The sequence below is a fragment of the Malus domestica genome, chromosome 07 (genome assembly GCF_042453785.1).
Source record: "Malus domestica chromosome 07, GDT2T_hap1".
Classification (NCBI taxonomy): domain Eukaryota; kingdom Viridiplantae; phylum Streptophyta; class Magnoliopsida; order Rosales; family Rosaceae; genus Malus; species Malus domestica.
The window spans coordinates 30,055,922-30,071,854 of record NC_091667.1 but is presented as its reverse complement, the minus strand read 5'-3'; the positions used below and the strand labels follow the sequence as shown (position 1 = coordinate 30,071,854).

The window sequence follows — 15,933 nt, the reverse complement described above, 5'->3', positions numbered from 1 at the left end:
ATGCCTGGTTTCTCACTCGAGGCCCCGCCAAATTTAAGGACAACACTTCCTGACAGACCACTTTCAGCCACTAGAGGTAGGCCTGGAGCACCCAGTTCTCGATCATCTTCCGTTGAGCCTGGTCCTAATGTAAGACCAAGACGGCAATCATGCTCTCCTTCAAGAGGACGGGCTCCCAATGGCATTAGTCATGCTAGTGGGAGCTCCGTTCCTGCATTCAGTCGTGGACATTCTAAAGTTAATGACAACGTGAGCCCTGTTTTAATGGGAACAAAAATGGTCGAGAGGGTAATAAATATGCGCAAACTGGCACCACCGAAGCAAGAGGACAAACATTCTCCTCATGGTAACCACTCCGGGAAGTCAGCTTCATCCCCAGACAGCTCAGGCTTTGGTAGATCACTTTCAAAGAAATCCCTTGATATGGCTATACGCCACATGGTAAGCATATCTTTCCATTTTATGAGTCAGTGTACATTCCCAGCGAATTGAGACTAGAACGCCTGTTCGTTGCAAAGTTGTGCATGCTATTTCTGTAGAAGTATCTCATATTCTCTGTTGTAGAAGATAGCTTTCCCTCATTCCCCCCCCCCCAGTGTGCTTGATAAGCAGTCAAAATTTACTTTTAATCTAGAGAAAATATTTGATACAAGTTTGTTGTACATAATTTTTTCTTGATTCGGTGTTGGTTGCAGGATATAAGGCGATCCATTCCAGGTAATTTAAGACCGTTGATGACAAATATTCCTGCATCCTCCATGTATAGTGTGAGATCGGGGCCTGCACGAAGCAGAACAATTAGTGTTTCAGATTCTCCTCTTGCCACTAGCAGTAATGCTAGTTCCGAAGTTAGCGTAAACAACAATGGCCTTTGTTTAGACGGGAGTGAAGTAGAAGATAATGGCAGTGAGAGAGGTGGTCGATCTCCTGCCAGTGTGCGCGGTAGGTAATGTTTTGGGGGAGCTGCCATCATTCCACATAAACTGCATCTCTAATCTACCACATGATTTTTCCATCTTCGGTTTCAACCATCTTGACAGTAAAAAAGAAAACCAATTTTCTGAGACCCCTGACTGGAATTGTGCCTCAGTGCTTCACGTAAAGTGTACCGAAATGCTGGTGGTGTTGTAATTCATGATATTTGTAATGTTAAGAAATCTGGTTATGTACCAAACAGCCTTTCGTGGCTCGCTTTCTACGGATACTTTGTTGAAAAACCAGAGATCATATTAGCCTCTCATCTTTGGCAAGTTGAATGTGTAGTTCTGGGAGCACCGTGAAAGCTGCTGTACTCATACCATGGGCTGTGTTGCAGGTGTTTTCAAGAGCTTAACTCACCTGCACATGTTTTTTTTTTTTTAATGAGTCAACGGTTGAGATTTTGATTAGTTAGATCTTCTCCGTTCACTAATGAAAAAGGAGACTGCATTTAGAACTAAATTATAAGACTGTTTTAGAAAGAGAGTTTTCTTCCTCCTCCGCTAAACCTTATTCATATATTTTATTTTTAATTTTTATAATCAACTTATATCACAGGTTAATTTATTTATTTACTTGTATGATAAGATTTTTTTTTTATAATCATGTATCACAAATTAATATGTCTTAATCTAACAAGGCTGTGATGTCTATTAATTCCCTAGTCTTAATCTAACAAGGCTGTGAGCCTGTGATGTCTATTAATTCCCTAATCTTAATCAAACAAGGCTGTGATCCAATTTTCCTCCAGAAACCAGCTGTGCTACCCAATTCGGACCCTGAAATAGACTCCATTCTTTGCGTCAACTAACAGTTACATAAATATCCAGAGCTTCATTTTGCAGCCTAGCTAAAATGGAGTTCTCAAGTATTCATATTAGCATTTGGTTTATTTTCATGCAACCACTCTTTCTTCTCTTTCTTTTTAGCTCTGCCTCCTCGCATTTAGCGGGAAACGAGGTGGATAGGCTTTCCTTGCTTGCCTTTAAAGCTGAAATCGTGAACGATACCTTGGGCATCCTTAGCTCTTGGAATGAATCGCTCCACTTCTGTCATTGGCCAGGCATCACTTGTGGCCGCAGACACCAGAGAGTTACAGTGCTCAACCTCCGATCAAGCGGGATGGCAGGCCACCTATCTCCCCACATTGGAAACTTGAGCTTTCTGCGGGCTTTATACCTCCATAACAATAGCTTTAGCCACACCATCCCTCCAGAAATTGGTCGTTTGTTCCGCTTGCAAAGACTACGCCTTGAAAACAACTCCTTCAGTGGTCATATTCCATTCAACATATCAAAGTGCTCTAACCTCCAATACCTTGACTTATATGGCAACACTCTTACTGGCGAACTTCCAACTGAAATTGCCTCATTGTCCAAGCTTCAGTTTCTTGATTTTGGCAAGAACAATTTTTACGGGAAAATCCCACCTTCTTTTGGGAATCTTTCTTCTCTTAGGTGGCTGTCCGCATATGGAAATAATCTGCATGGAGGTATTCCAAATAGCCTTGGCCAATTGAAAAGCTTAACGTATTTTACACTGGCTGTAAATTATTTGAATGGTACCATCTCTCCCTCTATATACAACCTCTCGTCAATTAAAGTCATTAAGATGCTTCAAAACAACCTTCATGGAACTCTTCCTCCTGGCTTGGGCCACACTATATTTCCAAACCTCAAAACCCTTGGTTTCCATACCAACCAATTCACCGGACCACTACCAGCTTCACTCTCCAATGCCTCAAACCTTTCAATATTTTCTATCTCATTGAATAAGTTTACTGGAAAAGTGCCTAGTCTGGCACGCCTGTCAAATTTGTATTGGTTTGAACTTCATGACAACAATCTTGGAAATAATGAGGAAGGTGACTTGGATTTCGTCTCTTCTCTAGTTAATTGCACCAATTTAGAAGTTTTAACTATCGGCGTCAATAATTTTGGAGGAGTGCTGCCTGAATCTATCAGCAATCTCTCGACAAAGCTCAGGCTAATATATTTCTCTGGGAATCAGTTACGAGGAAGCATTCCCATCGGGGTTGGAAATCTTATCAACTTGGAGATGCTACGCTTTGATGCAAATTTATTGGCAGGCACTGTACCGAGTTCAATAGGTAAATTGAATAAGCTTTATAACCTATATCTAGGTTCGAATGAATTGTCAGGTAATGTTCCATCATCTCTAGGAAATCTAACTTCATTAAGCAATTTGTATCTCCAATCAAACCAGTTACAAGGCAGCATACCACTTAGTCTCGGAGGCTGCAGGTTTATGTTATATTTGGATCTTTCCCACAACAATCTTAGCGGTCCAATTCCAAAACAAATCATCAATTTACCTGTTTACTTGAATCTATCTGGAAACCAACTTACTGAATCCATTCCCATGGAAGTAGGTAACTTACAACATCTTGTTTTCTTGGATGTTTCTGAAAACAAGTTATCTGGTGAGATTCCACAAAGCTTAGGGAGTTGCACAAGTTTGACGACTCTGTCTTTGAGAGAAAATTTATTGCAGGGGACAATTCCTAAATCCTTGAGCTCTTTGAGAGGAATTGAAGATTTTGACCTCTCTCGCAACAACTTGTCTGGCATAATTCCCAACTACTTGGGGAGTTTCCTCTTCTTGCAAAATTTGAACCTTTCATTTAACGATTTTGAAGGTGCAGTACCAATCCAAGGAGTTTTTAAGAATGCAAGTGCGGTATCCGTTGTGGGAAACACACGGCTTTGTGGAGGTATACCTCACTTAAGATTGCCTAAATGCATCTCCAAGCAATCTAAGCACGGGCTATCTCCTAAGCTGAGCTTAATTATCTCAGTTTCCTGTGGGGTTGTCGGCTTGGTCTTAGTGTTGTTACTTGCGCTTCTTTATCGATCAAGAAAAGCTAGAGCGCTTAAGTCAACTTCAGGATCATCACTGGGGGTTTCACTCTTGAAACTGTCCTATGGAGATCTCCTCAAAGCAACTGATGGGTTCTCTGCTTCAAATCTTATTGGTGCTGGAAGTTTCGGGTCGGTGTACAAGGGAATTCTCAATCAGCATGAAGAAAGAAATGTTGCGGTGAAAGTACTCAATTTTCAAACTTCAAGAGCTTCTAGAAGTTTCATAGCTGAATGTGAAACCTTGAAAAGCATTAAGCACCGAAATCTTGTCAAGCTACTGACTACTTGTTCAAGCATTGATTTTCAAGGAAACGATTTCAAAGCTTTGGTGTATGAGTTCATGGTGAATGGAAGCCTAGATGAGTGGCTGCACATATCAGCTCAAGGAGTAGATAGGCCAGCCAATCTGCCAAAGAATCTGAATCTCACTCAAAGAGTTAACATTGCCATCGATGTAGCGTGTGCTCTGGATTATTTGCACAACTGCTCCCACATGCCAATAGTTCATTGTGATATAAAGCCTAGCAACATTTTGTTAGACAGTGACATGACTGCTTGTGTTGGTGATTTCGGTTTAGCAAGGTACCTCCGAGATGCTTCTTGCCCATCACCTTTGCATGATAGCAGTTCCAATGTCATAAAAGGCACCATAGGCTATACTCCCCCAGGTAAATTTTCTTTTGTATATATTTTATTTGTGCTTGCACTATGGTTTTGTATATAGCATGATTTTTTTGAAGTCACACATAAGAACAAAGCTATGTTTTTGTGCATATAACTTAAGAGTATGGAATGGGGGGCGAGGTGTCAACATATGGCGACGTGTATAGCTACGGAATACTATTGTTGGAGATGTTAACTGGCAAGAGGCCGACAGATGACATGTTTAACGGTGGTATGGACCTGCATAGTTTTGTTAAGATGGCTCTACCAGAGCGTGTCAAAGAAATATGTGATCCACTATTTGTTCAAATAGAAGAAGGCAGAAGCAGTACTGATCCTAGAAGTAATAGGGGGAATCATGCCCCAAATGATCGAAGAAAAAGGGTTGTGGAGTGCTTGACTTCCATTGCAAGAGTAGGAGTTGCTTGTTCTGTAGCGATGCCGAGAAAGCGAAAAGACATGGGCAATGTGGTAGCTGAATTGAGTCTAATAAGGGATGTGCTAACTGGAACTAGGATGCCTAGAGAGTATTCGTGATGACGATCCAAGTAGTGAGTAATAATACTCTGTTATCGTTAAATAAAATCCCATGACAATGCTTGAACTTTGCATGGTGATCTTCTGAATGATGACGAGGTGGATTTTCCCGTTTTGCAATTTCATTTTGTATGTTTAGTAAATGATCTTAATTTGTAAGATCATCTTTATGTTTGCTTGGAAATTTCCGTAAATTATTCTGTTAGTTTGTATGTAGGACCCACAAATCTAAATTCGATAAAATCAAATCCAAATTAAATTTAAATTTGAAGAAAATAACCAACTAGAGAGAATGAAAAGTGAGTTCAGGAGGCCAAGTACTTTAATGGTGTCATGGTGCCTTCTTTTTCTTTTTGAGCTTACCCTGATGAAGACGATGATGCCTGGTTTCTCACTCGAGGCCCCGCCAAATTTAAGGACAACACTTCCTGACAGACCACTTTCAGCCACTAGAGGTAGGCCTGGAGCACCCAGTTCTCGATCATCTTCCGTTGAGCCTGGTCCTAATGTAAGACCAAGACGGCAATCATGCTCTCCTTCAAGAGGACGGGCTCCCAATGGCATTAGTCATGCTAGTGGGAGCTCCGTTCCTGCATTCAGTCGTGGACATTCTAAAGTTAATGACAATGTGAGCCCTGTTTTAATGGGAACAAAAATGGTCGAGAGGGTAATAAATATGCGCAAACTGGCACCACCGAAGCAAGAGGACAAACATTCTCCTCATGGTAACCACTCCGGGAAGTCAGCTTCATCCCCAGACAGCTCAGGCTTTGGTAGATCACTTTCAAAGAAATCCCTTGATATGGCTATACGCCACATGGTAAGCATATCTTTCCATTTTATGAGTCGGTGTACATTCCCATGCGAATTGAGACTAGAATGCCTGTTCGTTGCAAAGTTGTGCATGCTATTTCTGTGGAAGTATCTCATATTCTCTGTTGTAGAAGACAGCTTTCCCTCATTCCCTCCCAGTGTGCTTGATAAGCAGTCAAAATTTACTTTTAATCTAGAGAAAATATTTGATACAAGTTTGTTGTACATAATTTTTTCTTGATTCGGTGTTGGTTGCAGGATATAAGGCGATCCATTCCAGGTAATTTAAGACCGTTGATGACAAATATTCCTGCATCCTCCATGTATAGTGTGAGATCGGGGCCTGCACGAAGCAGAACAATTAGTGTTTCAGATTCTCCTCTTGCCACTAGCAGTAATGCTAGCTCCGAAGTTAGCGTAAACAACAATGGCCTTTGTTTAGACGGGAGTGAAGTAGAAGATAATGGCAGTGAGAGAGGTGGTCGATCTCCTGCCAGTGTGCGCGGTAGGTAATGTTTTGGGGGAGCTGCCATCATTCCACATAAACTGCATCTCTAATCTACCACATGATTTTTTCATCTTCGGTTTCAACCATCTTGACAGTCAAAAAGAAAACCAATTTTCTGAGACCCCTGACTGGAATTGTGCCTCTGTGCTTCACTTAAAGTGTACCGAAATGCTGGTGGTGTTGTAATTCATGATATTTGTAATGTTAAGAAATCTGGTTATGTACCAAACAGCCTTTCGTGGCTCGCTTTCTACGGACACTTTGTTGAAAAACCAGAGATCATATTAGCCTCTCATCTTTGGCAAGTTGAATGTGTACTTCTGGGAGCACCGTGAAAGCTGCTGTACTAATACCATGGGCTGTGTTGCCGGTGTTTTCAAGAGCTTTGCTCACCTGCACATGTTTTTTTTTTTAATGAGTCAACGGTTGAGATTTTGATTAGGTAGATCTTCTCCGTTCACTAATGAAAAAGGAGACTGCATTTAGAACTAAATTATAAGACTGTTTTAGAAAGAGAGTTTTCTTCCTCCTCCGCTAAACCTTATTCATATATATATAATTTTTTTATCTTTATAATCAACCTATACTACAGGTTAATTTATTTATTTACCTATATGATAAGATTTTTTTTTATAATCATGTATCACAAATTAATGTGTTTTTGTACCTTTTAGTTAGGTTTCACATGTTATGGCAGAGCCATCAAGACAAAGTTGTGTAGGTTCATACTATCTTTAAACATGTTATCCGTCGGCCTCTTGCATGTTAACATCTCCAACAATAGGATTCCGAGGCTATACGATGACCAGTGGCAAAATCAATCAATGACAATTGGAGTTCGCCGTCGCCGATCTAGGCGGATTGTAGCGTGAGCTAGAGGGAGAGGGACAATTGAAGTTTCTGCATCATTTGGAGAAACACGACTTTTACGTTTTGAGGCTCTAAGGTTATCTGAACGTGCAACGTCGTTTGATCCTCTACTAAGTACTCAAGTATTATCCTTTAAGGCTGTTACTGTTATGACGCCTAAAGGTCTTGAAGGTTCGTCATTCCAAAAGTTCAAAGCCATTTCATAGTATCATGATTGAGGTAGGTGGATAAAAAAAAAAGACTTAAAATGATTATTTCAACCATTAGATGAAAATTTAATCCAATTTAAATGATTAGTTCAACCATTAGATGAAAATTTGACGTAAAATATAAGAGTTTAACATGTATTTTCTGAAACACTAAAAAAAAACAATAATTATAATAAAATTTGGAGAGGCCCTAGTTCCCTTCCGACTCACATTTGTACATATGAAACACAAAATCTAACGGAATATACCCATCAGGAAATGTTCAACTAAAGAAGAAAAACTCCACAATGTTGTAATGGAAGTACATGGTTTCTGGTTTCTACAAAATAAGCCTAACAAAGAACGCCAGGCAAATTACGAAGCAGCTACTACAGGCTCGGGGGTAGCCGCCACAACTGCAGCCTTGGGGGGAGCAGAAGTACTCGGTTTTGCATCCTTGGTGGGAGCTGGGGCTGGAGGTGAAGGCTTAAGGTGGGGAGGTGTATTATGCTTCAATTTTAAAAGTACCTGCCTCATCCTTGAAAGCTCGGTTGGCTTTCCAGGCTTTGGACCTTGGACAACGAGAATGGATGGCTTCTTTTCCGTATCCTTCTTCCCTCTCTTCTTCTCTATTGCTGGCACCTCATTGGGGATGAGGTCCGCAATTGCCTTCCAGTAGTTCTTGTCTACCTCAGCATGAAACTTCTCTTGATTAGCCAGGAACAGCTGAGAAAAGCCAAAATACAAGTTCAAAACAATATGGCAGAGAGATTGATATGGATATTAAAGGCAAAGAAACTGTAATGTTGTGACAAAGTTCAATTCCAAATCGTTAGCTAAAAAGACATTCAGAAAACCATTAACACGACCAACATTAGTAGTATTTGTTTTACGAAGAAGCCTAATAGGGACACATTGTAGCTAAGATTTACGTAGAGAATCCTACACAGTTGTGACCATCACTTAGTTGAACTCACAAAAGTCCAATCCACAGCAAAGAGAATAAAAGTTACGATTTATGAATAACCAAGCTGAGTGGATGTGGGGAGATACGTGACAACAATTTGTGGCTCTTCTTCAAAGCTTATTTCGATCAACTATTCAATTATTGAATGAATCAGCAATCCAAGAACAAAACTATAAGCATCAGCCCAAAGAATCATCATTTGCATTCCAACCAAAAACTTAAAATTGAGGCAGTAAAGTCTGAAATCGACATTACTAGAAGAGCTCATTGAAACAAAATATTGTGCCATGCCCATCATAATTTTTTGGAAAGCTAATTTGATCAAACCTTCTCCCTTTCCCTGTTCGCAGCCTTGTTATTTTCAGTAGTGATCTTCCTCTTCTGGTAGAATCCCACCTTGAATTCATCTGCTTCCTCAATTATTTGAACCAACAACTCCTTTTCTCTCTTCTCCTTCTCCTCGAGATGAATTGCATTCTGCCTGAATGTCACAAAAGCTCGGATTATTATAACTCCCTTACAACCTCACATAATTCAACCATTTATTTCTTCCACCACCTTCAATGCAAACATAAAATCACTTTCTGATAGTCAATAACTACAATTTGACAACAATCACAAATTTTTTTCGATTCGAATTCAGCTCCGCAATCTTATACGAACAATCGGCACGTTAAATTCATAAAGATTCGATATCAGAAAGACGATTACTGATGACCACGCATGCAATTCTTGAAAATTACTGAAATCAAAACTAAACAACAACTTCCACTCAATTTCTCAGCAACAGAAAGATCACGCCAAATCAAAACCAACAACTTTCAACTAATTTGCACAAAAGAGTCAAAATTTAATTGCTACCTCCTCCATTCTCTGAGAGCGAAGCCCTCCTCAGGCAGCATCTCCGACGGAGGCGGCAAAATGGGATCGTCGGACCCGCCAAACCCTCCATCAAAGCCCTGGCCGTTCGATTCGGCGTAGATCGACGGAGGAGAGAAGGCCTCCGACGCCGGCTGAGTAGCGAAAGCGTCGTCTGTGGCGGAGCCGTGGAAGATTGGGGAATCGGTGGCGGAATCCTTGAGCGACTCGGAGTCGACGAAGGAGTCGAATCGCTGGGAGGAGAGTCGGGGGTCGTAGCCCAGGTAACCGTCGTCGTCGAACGGGCGAGTTGAGCCGGTGGTCGGGACCAAGTCGTCTTCGGGCTGAGTGAACGAGGCCATGATTACGTCAAGTACACTGATGAGCGAAATGCCGAGCGAAATGCTTAATGCTCCCAAAGGCAAAAGTCACGCAGGAAAAATATCGGCACGCTTTATGTTGGGCTGGGCCGACTCACTGGGCCTTCATTTGGTGCCTTACAATATCCGGTCCGATGTTTTTGTGATTTTGGGTTCGTCCCTCAAGGCCGCTTCTGCTCCTCGATTCGGTACCCAGAAGATGAGGTTCTCAAGGTTGGATGTTTCCTCCTCAACTTCTTCCTTCCTGCTCGATTTGGATTGGAACGAAAAAGCTCCAACATGGGATCAATTTCTTCCCCCTCACTGATTATTTATTTCACTATTTCATGCATATTAGTTGTTTCAACGGTGGGTGGTGTTAAAGAAGGAAAGGTCCAGCACGATTCAAGTAACAAATCAATCCAGCAAATATCAAATTAATTGTAACATATTTTCCTATTCTGTTGTATGCTAGCTTAATTGTAGTAGTTAGTTTAGCATCAATTACGTCATAGCTATTGTATATAATCTTATACATTGTGTTGAATAATATTACAAGAGAAAGTATTTACTCAAACAAGATTTCATTGATGGTAACATAGCAGAAAGCTCTTGGTGACCTAAAACAACATCCAAATACACAAACCCTAGCCGCTACCCATGGGTGACAGCAAAGAGACGAAATCGAGCTCTAGGTCCATATCTCGGAAGGGACAAAGTATGATCCTAATCATCCATTCTACCTACACCACTCAGACCAACCCGGAGTGTCCCTTGTGACGTAGCCACTAAGTGAGAACAACTATAGCACATGGAGCCTTGCCATGACTATGGCACTGCAAGCCAAGAACAAGATGGGCTTCGTCGATGGCTCTATCAAGAAACCAGCTGAAGGTTCACATGAAGATATGCAACAATGGGGACGATGCAACGTGTTAGTAAAAACATGGTTGCTCAGTTCCATCTTTAAGGAGATATTAGCCAGCGTGATATATTGTGAACTAGCATCTCAAATTTGGGCAGAACTTAAGGAGCGTTTTTCCCAGGCTAATAGCATGCAACTATTTCACATAAAGAGTGAGATATCCGATTGTGTTCAAGGGACCATGACAGTTGGTTCTTATTTTACCAAGCTCAAGGGACTTTGGGACGAGTGCAACGCTCTTCTTGCCATTCCCGCATGCAATTGCGGGGCCATGAAGAACGTTAGTGACTACATGCAAATTTAGAAAACTATCAAGTTTCTGATGTCATTAAATACGAATTTTTGAGCAGTTAGGGGGCAAATCTTGTTGATGGATCCTTTGCCCACAATCAACAAAGTATACTCTTTAATCCTTCGTTAGGAACGACAGCAAGACGTATCTGCTGGGAATGTACTAATAGAGGCAACGACATTTGCTGCAAAGGGGAGTAACCGCGACCAAGGGAAGGGGACATAAAAAAGAAACCTAAATGCTAAGTGTGAAAAATGCGACAAGACGGGACACAAAACTGAAAAATGTTGTTCTCATCTAAAATGTGATTTTTGTGGTTGGACGGGTCATACAATTGACTACTGCCGCAAATACAAGAAAGTTTGTGAGGATGAGCAACGCAACAACAACACACGAAGAGATACTTCCAGAGGTACAATGTCTTCTCTTCTGCCTCGGACAAACTAGAACCGTCTAGCTCATTCCCGTTCACTCTGGAGCAATGCAAACAAATCCTAAGCATGCTGAACACCAACAAATCAAATGCAATGGCACATAATGTTGGTAATTCTACAACCTTTAGTGACTTGTCACGTAAAGCATTTTGTTTTTCTTCACATGGAAAAATGATGTCTTGGATATTTGATAGTGGTGCTACCCACTACATGATTTGTTCACATACCTTGTTAACTTCTTGCATACCTGTCCATAATAGAATTGTACAACTCCCAAATGGGTCTTATGCCAAAGTTACACATGTTGGGAAATGGTCTTTTCAACCCAATTGATTCTTACAGATGTTCTTTGCCTCCTATCCTTTAGTCTGAATCTCATTTCAATAAGCAAACCCACACTCACTTCCTTTTGTATAACCATCTTCCTTCATCGTTATTCTGTCATACAAGACCTACGTTCGGGGAAGGTGATTGGGACGAGAACTGAGAAGGAAGGACTTTACTACCTTGATAATTACAAGCCTGCAACCTACCATGTCATCCAAACATCATCTCCTGCTTCTTGGCATCAACGCCTTGGTCACCCCTCGCATAAAGTTTTACGTTTTCTTCCAAATTTTGTTAGTTCAATCAAGCCTTGTGATGCTAGTGATTGCCTTGTTTGTCCACTGGCAAAGAAAACAAGAACTCCTTTTCCTTTAAGCTCAATTTCCACCGTTAAACCTTTTGAATTATTGCATATGGATTTTTGGGGTGGTTATCACATCCCTTCTTTTTCTGGTGCTCGTTATTTCCTTACAATCGTCAACGATTATATTCGTTGCACATGGGTGTATCTCATGCGTCATAAATCTGACACACGCACATTTTTTATGCATTTCATTGCTCTTGTTGAGACACAATATATGTATACTGTTAAAATTATTCGTAGTGACAATGGTCCAGAGTTTAACCTTGACTCTTTTATTCATCAAAGGGAATTTTCCACCAAACAAGTTGTGTTGCAACACCTCAACAGAACGGGGTTGTTGAAAGAAAGCACTGTCATTTGTTGAACGTAGCACGAGCATTACTTTTCCAAGCCAAATTACCTAAACAATTTTGGGGGGTAGCCATTCTAACCGCCGCCTACCTCATCAATCGCACACTTACACCGGTTCTCAACGATAAAACTCCATATGAACTCTTGTTTCGTACTCCACCTCAATACACGTACCTTAGGGTTTTTGGATGTTTGTGTTTTTCCTCCACACACGCACACCGACCTTCCAAATTTGATGTTCGTGCCACTCGCTGCATATTTCTTGGTTATCCACATAGCCAAAAAGGATACAAGGTTTATGACATTGAACTCGAAAAAATGTTCACATCTCGAGATGTAACTTTTCATGAACATGAATTCCCATATGCTCACATCTTCACTGCCACTGAACCCATTATCCTCATTTCCATGGACATGATGATGATTTTGATCCCACAAATCATACCACTCAAAAAACACAAGCAACAACCACCAATTCCCTTTCATCTTTACCAATGACACCAACCATAATCACTTCACCAATGCCACCTTCTCCAATCATCAGATTACCACCATCTGATCCTATCTCGCCCACATCCGATCCTATATCACCACCACCCAATCCTATCTCACCACTTCCAGAACCAATTCTTTGTTGTTCCACCCGTCCGACACATACACCTTCGCACCTTAATGATTATCAGGTTGATGTTGAGCTCCCTTCTAGTCCCGCATCTGTCTTCAACGTGGTTCGCAAGTCAGGTACATCTCACCCTATTTCTCATTATCTTACATATGACCAATTATCCATTAACCATCGTGCCTTTACTACCTCACTCACCCATGTCAAAGAACCCAAAACATTTTCTCAAGCCATGCAGGATGAACATTGGAGAGCTGCCATGAGATATGAAATCAATGCCCTCCAAGCCAACAAGACTTGGATGCTCCGTTCACTACCACCCAACAAGAAAGCCATTGGGTGCAAATGGGTTTACAAAGTTAAACCCAATCCTGATGGTACTATCGAAAGCTATAAGGCTTGATTGGTGGCGAATGGTTATAGCCAAGTAGAAGGGCTCGACTACCGTGAAACCTTTGCCCATGTTGCCAAGCTAGGTACAGTTCATCTTCTCCTTGCCATTGCTGCTGTCCAAGGGTGGCATTTACACCAACTCGATGTTAATAACGCATTTCTTCATGGTGACCTTCATGAGGATGTATACATGTCACTCCCATTTGATTTTGGACGAAATGGAGAGACTTGAGTGTGCAAATTACACAAATCGTTGTATGGACTTAAGCAAGCATATAGACAATGGTTCTTGAAGTTGTCAACAGCTCTTAAATCTGGTGGTTATCATTAATCACGAACGGATTATTCATTGTTCATCCAAACACGAGGTGCTTCATTCACAGCGCTGCTTGTTTATGTAAATGATATTATCATGGCCGGTAATGATTTGGGTCAAATCGAAGCAACAATGCGCTTCTTATTTGAAAGGTTCAAGCTTAAGGATCTTGGAAAGTTAAAATATTTCTTAGGCTTAGAAGTTGCACGATCAGACAAAGGCATTACAATCTCACAGCGGAAATATGCTCTAGAAATTTTGGAGGATACAGACTTTCTTAGTGCAAAGCCTACGAAATTTCCCATGGAGCCGAATCTCACACTTACGCAAACTGATGGTGCATTACTAAATGATGCCTCTGTGTATAGAAGACTTGTTGAAAGATTAATATACTTGACGATTACGAGACATGACTTGGTGTATGCGATACACAGTCTTAGCTAATTCATAGACAAACCTCGTATTCCACACCTTGCTGCTGCACATAGAGTTCTGCGGTACATCATGTTGAAGATCAAAGATCTGTAAAGAAAACAAGATTCTAGAGAGAGTTTAGACAGAGAAAGAATCTAGAGAGAGATTGAGTTGTTGAAGAATAAATCTCATTAATTCCATACTCAGTACAAGGTGTATGTTATACATAAATACTCACTAATGCTGACTAAGCATTCTAATACAACAAACTCTAACAAACCAAAACTTAACAACTAAGCTAAGTATCTAGGTATTAATCTGATACATTGTGTTCATGATTAGTAGATAGTCATTCAGTATCCTTAACACACCCCCTCAAGCTGAAGGGAGGAGAACAAACTGAAAGCTTGTGACTGAGAGTAGCAAAACGAGATGCAAATAAGGACTTAGTAAAAATATCAGCAATCTGAAAGAGAGTAGGAACATGATGAATGCTGATATGATCGTGAAGAACTTTTTCGCGGATGTAATGGTAATCAATCTCGACATGCTTTGTTCGAGCATGAAAAACAGGGTTTTTAGCTAATGCAATAGCACTTTGATTATCACAAAAAATCACAGGAGGGCGAAGAAGAGGAAAAGAAAGGTCCTGCAAAATTTTACACACCCAAGTGATCTCAGCAGCAGTATTGGCTAAAGATCGATACTCTGCTTCAGTAGACGATCGTGCCATAGTGGTTTGCTTCTTGGCACTCCAAGAAATCAGATTTGGACCCAAGAAAACACAATAGCCACTAGTAGATCGTCGGTCAACTGGACAACCGGCCCAATCAGCATCAGACCAAGCTGTGAGAAACTGATTGCCTGGTTTAAACCATAAACCGGAGTCAATAGTACCCTTAAGATAGCGTAAGATCCGTTTGACAGCCTGGCGATGAATAGTACGAGGAGCATGCATGTGCTGACACACTTGATTCACTGCAAAAGCCAAATCAGGGCGAGTCCATGTCAAGTACTGAAGAGCACCAACAGTTGATTGATAAAGAGTAGGATCGGAAAGAATAGTGCCAGAATGATCCAACTTGGCGGAACTCACTGGAGTAGAACAAGGTTTGACACCAAGCATATCTATCTTCTTAAGCAAGTCCAAAGCATATTTGGATTGATGAAGAAAAAGACCGGTAGAGGATCTGTGAACCTCAATGCCAAGGAAATAATGAATATCTCCCAAATCTTTGACAAGAAACAAAGATTGCAACTTCGAAATGATGGATTGGCAAACAGTAGGAGAACTCCCAGTGATGATAATATCATCCACATAAACCAGTATAAAAGTAATAGTAGAGTTTTTCTTGATAAAAAGACTAGTATCAGATGAGGAAGAAACAAATCCCAATGAGAGAATAGCACCATAAAATGCTTCATACCAGGCTCGGGGTGCCTGTTTAAGACCATAGAGTGATATTTGCAGTTTACAAACGTGATGAGGATTGGCTGGATCAATAAAAGCAGGTGGTTGCACCATGTAGACGGCCTCTTTGAGGGAACCATGAAGGAAGGCATTACTCACATCCAACTGGTGAATAAACCAAGCATATGTAATTTCAATAGAGAGGAGAAGACAAATTGTAGTAGGTTTAGCTACAGGACTGAAAGTCTCAAAGAAATCAAGGCCTTCTTGTTGATGAAATCCCTTGGCCACAAGCCGAGCTTTGTAGCACTCTATATAACCATCAGCTTTATGTTTGAGTTTGAACACTCATTTGCAGCCTACCAAATTATATTGAGGATTAGGAGGAACTAGAACCTAAGTACCGGTGGACTTGAGAGCTTAATACTCAGCCTGCATTGCTGCCAACCAGTTTGCATTCT

The 15,933-nt window shown here is 40.9% G+C and overlaps 4 protein-coding genes across 4 annotated transcripts; 2 read left to right on the top strand and 2 right to left on the bottom strand.

Annotated features, from left to right (window-relative positions):
- The first annotated feature begins 1,713 nt into the window (after nucleotides 1-1,713).
- On the top strand, nucleotides 1,714-5,234 carry LOC103432951 (probable LRR receptor-like serine/threonine-protein kinase At3g47570). Its single transcript, XM_029105933.2, has 2 exons — nucleotides 1,714-4,528; nucleotides 4,645-5,234. Exons 1-2 carry the CDS (start codon nucleotides 1,834-1,836, stop codon nucleotides 5,058-5,060), a joined length of 3,111 nt encoding a protein of 1,036 aa, XP_028961766.1. The 5' UTR covers nucleotides 1,714-1,833; the 3' UTR covers nucleotides 5,061-5,234.
- Nucleotides 5,235-5,267: 33 nt separating this feature from the next.
- On the top strand, nucleotides 5,268-6,610 carry LOC139197589 (uncharacterized). The gene is made up of 2 exons (XM_070825294.1): nucleotides 5,268-5,880; nucleotides 6,132-6,610. The coding sequence occupies exons 1-2, from the start codon at nucleotides 5,353-5,355 to the stop codon at nucleotides 6,384-6,386; spliced, it is 783 nt and encodes a 260-aa protein (XP_070681395.1). The 5' UTR covers nucleotides 5,268-5,352; the 3' UTR covers nucleotides 6,387-6,610.
- A 988-nt stretch (nucleotides 6,611-7,598) lies between these two features.
- LOC103432815 (clathrin light chain 2-like) lies at nucleotides 7,599-9,880 on the bottom strand. The gene is made up of 3 exons (XM_008371018.4): nucleotides 9,268-9,880; nucleotides 8,734-8,887; nucleotides 7,599-8,165 (listed from the first exon to the last, which is right to left on the bottom strand). Exons 1-3 carry the CDS (start codon nucleotides 9,624-9,626, stop codon nucleotides 7,815-7,817), a joined length of 864 nt encoding a protein of 287 aa, XP_008369240.3. The 5' UTR covers nucleotides 9,627-9,880; the 3' UTR covers nucleotides 7,599-7,814.
- A 4,530-nt stretch (nucleotides 9,881-14,410) lies between these two features.
- Nucleotides 14,411-15,586, bottom strand: LOC108173189 (uncharacterized mitochondrial protein AtMg00810-like). Its single transcript, XM_017331829.3, has one exon. The coding sequence runs from the start codon at nucleotides 15,584-15,586 to the stop codon at nucleotides 14,411-14,413; it is 1,176 nt and encodes a 391-aa protein (XP_017187318.3).
- Between the last annotated feature and the right edge of the window lie 347 nt (nucleotides 15,587-15,933).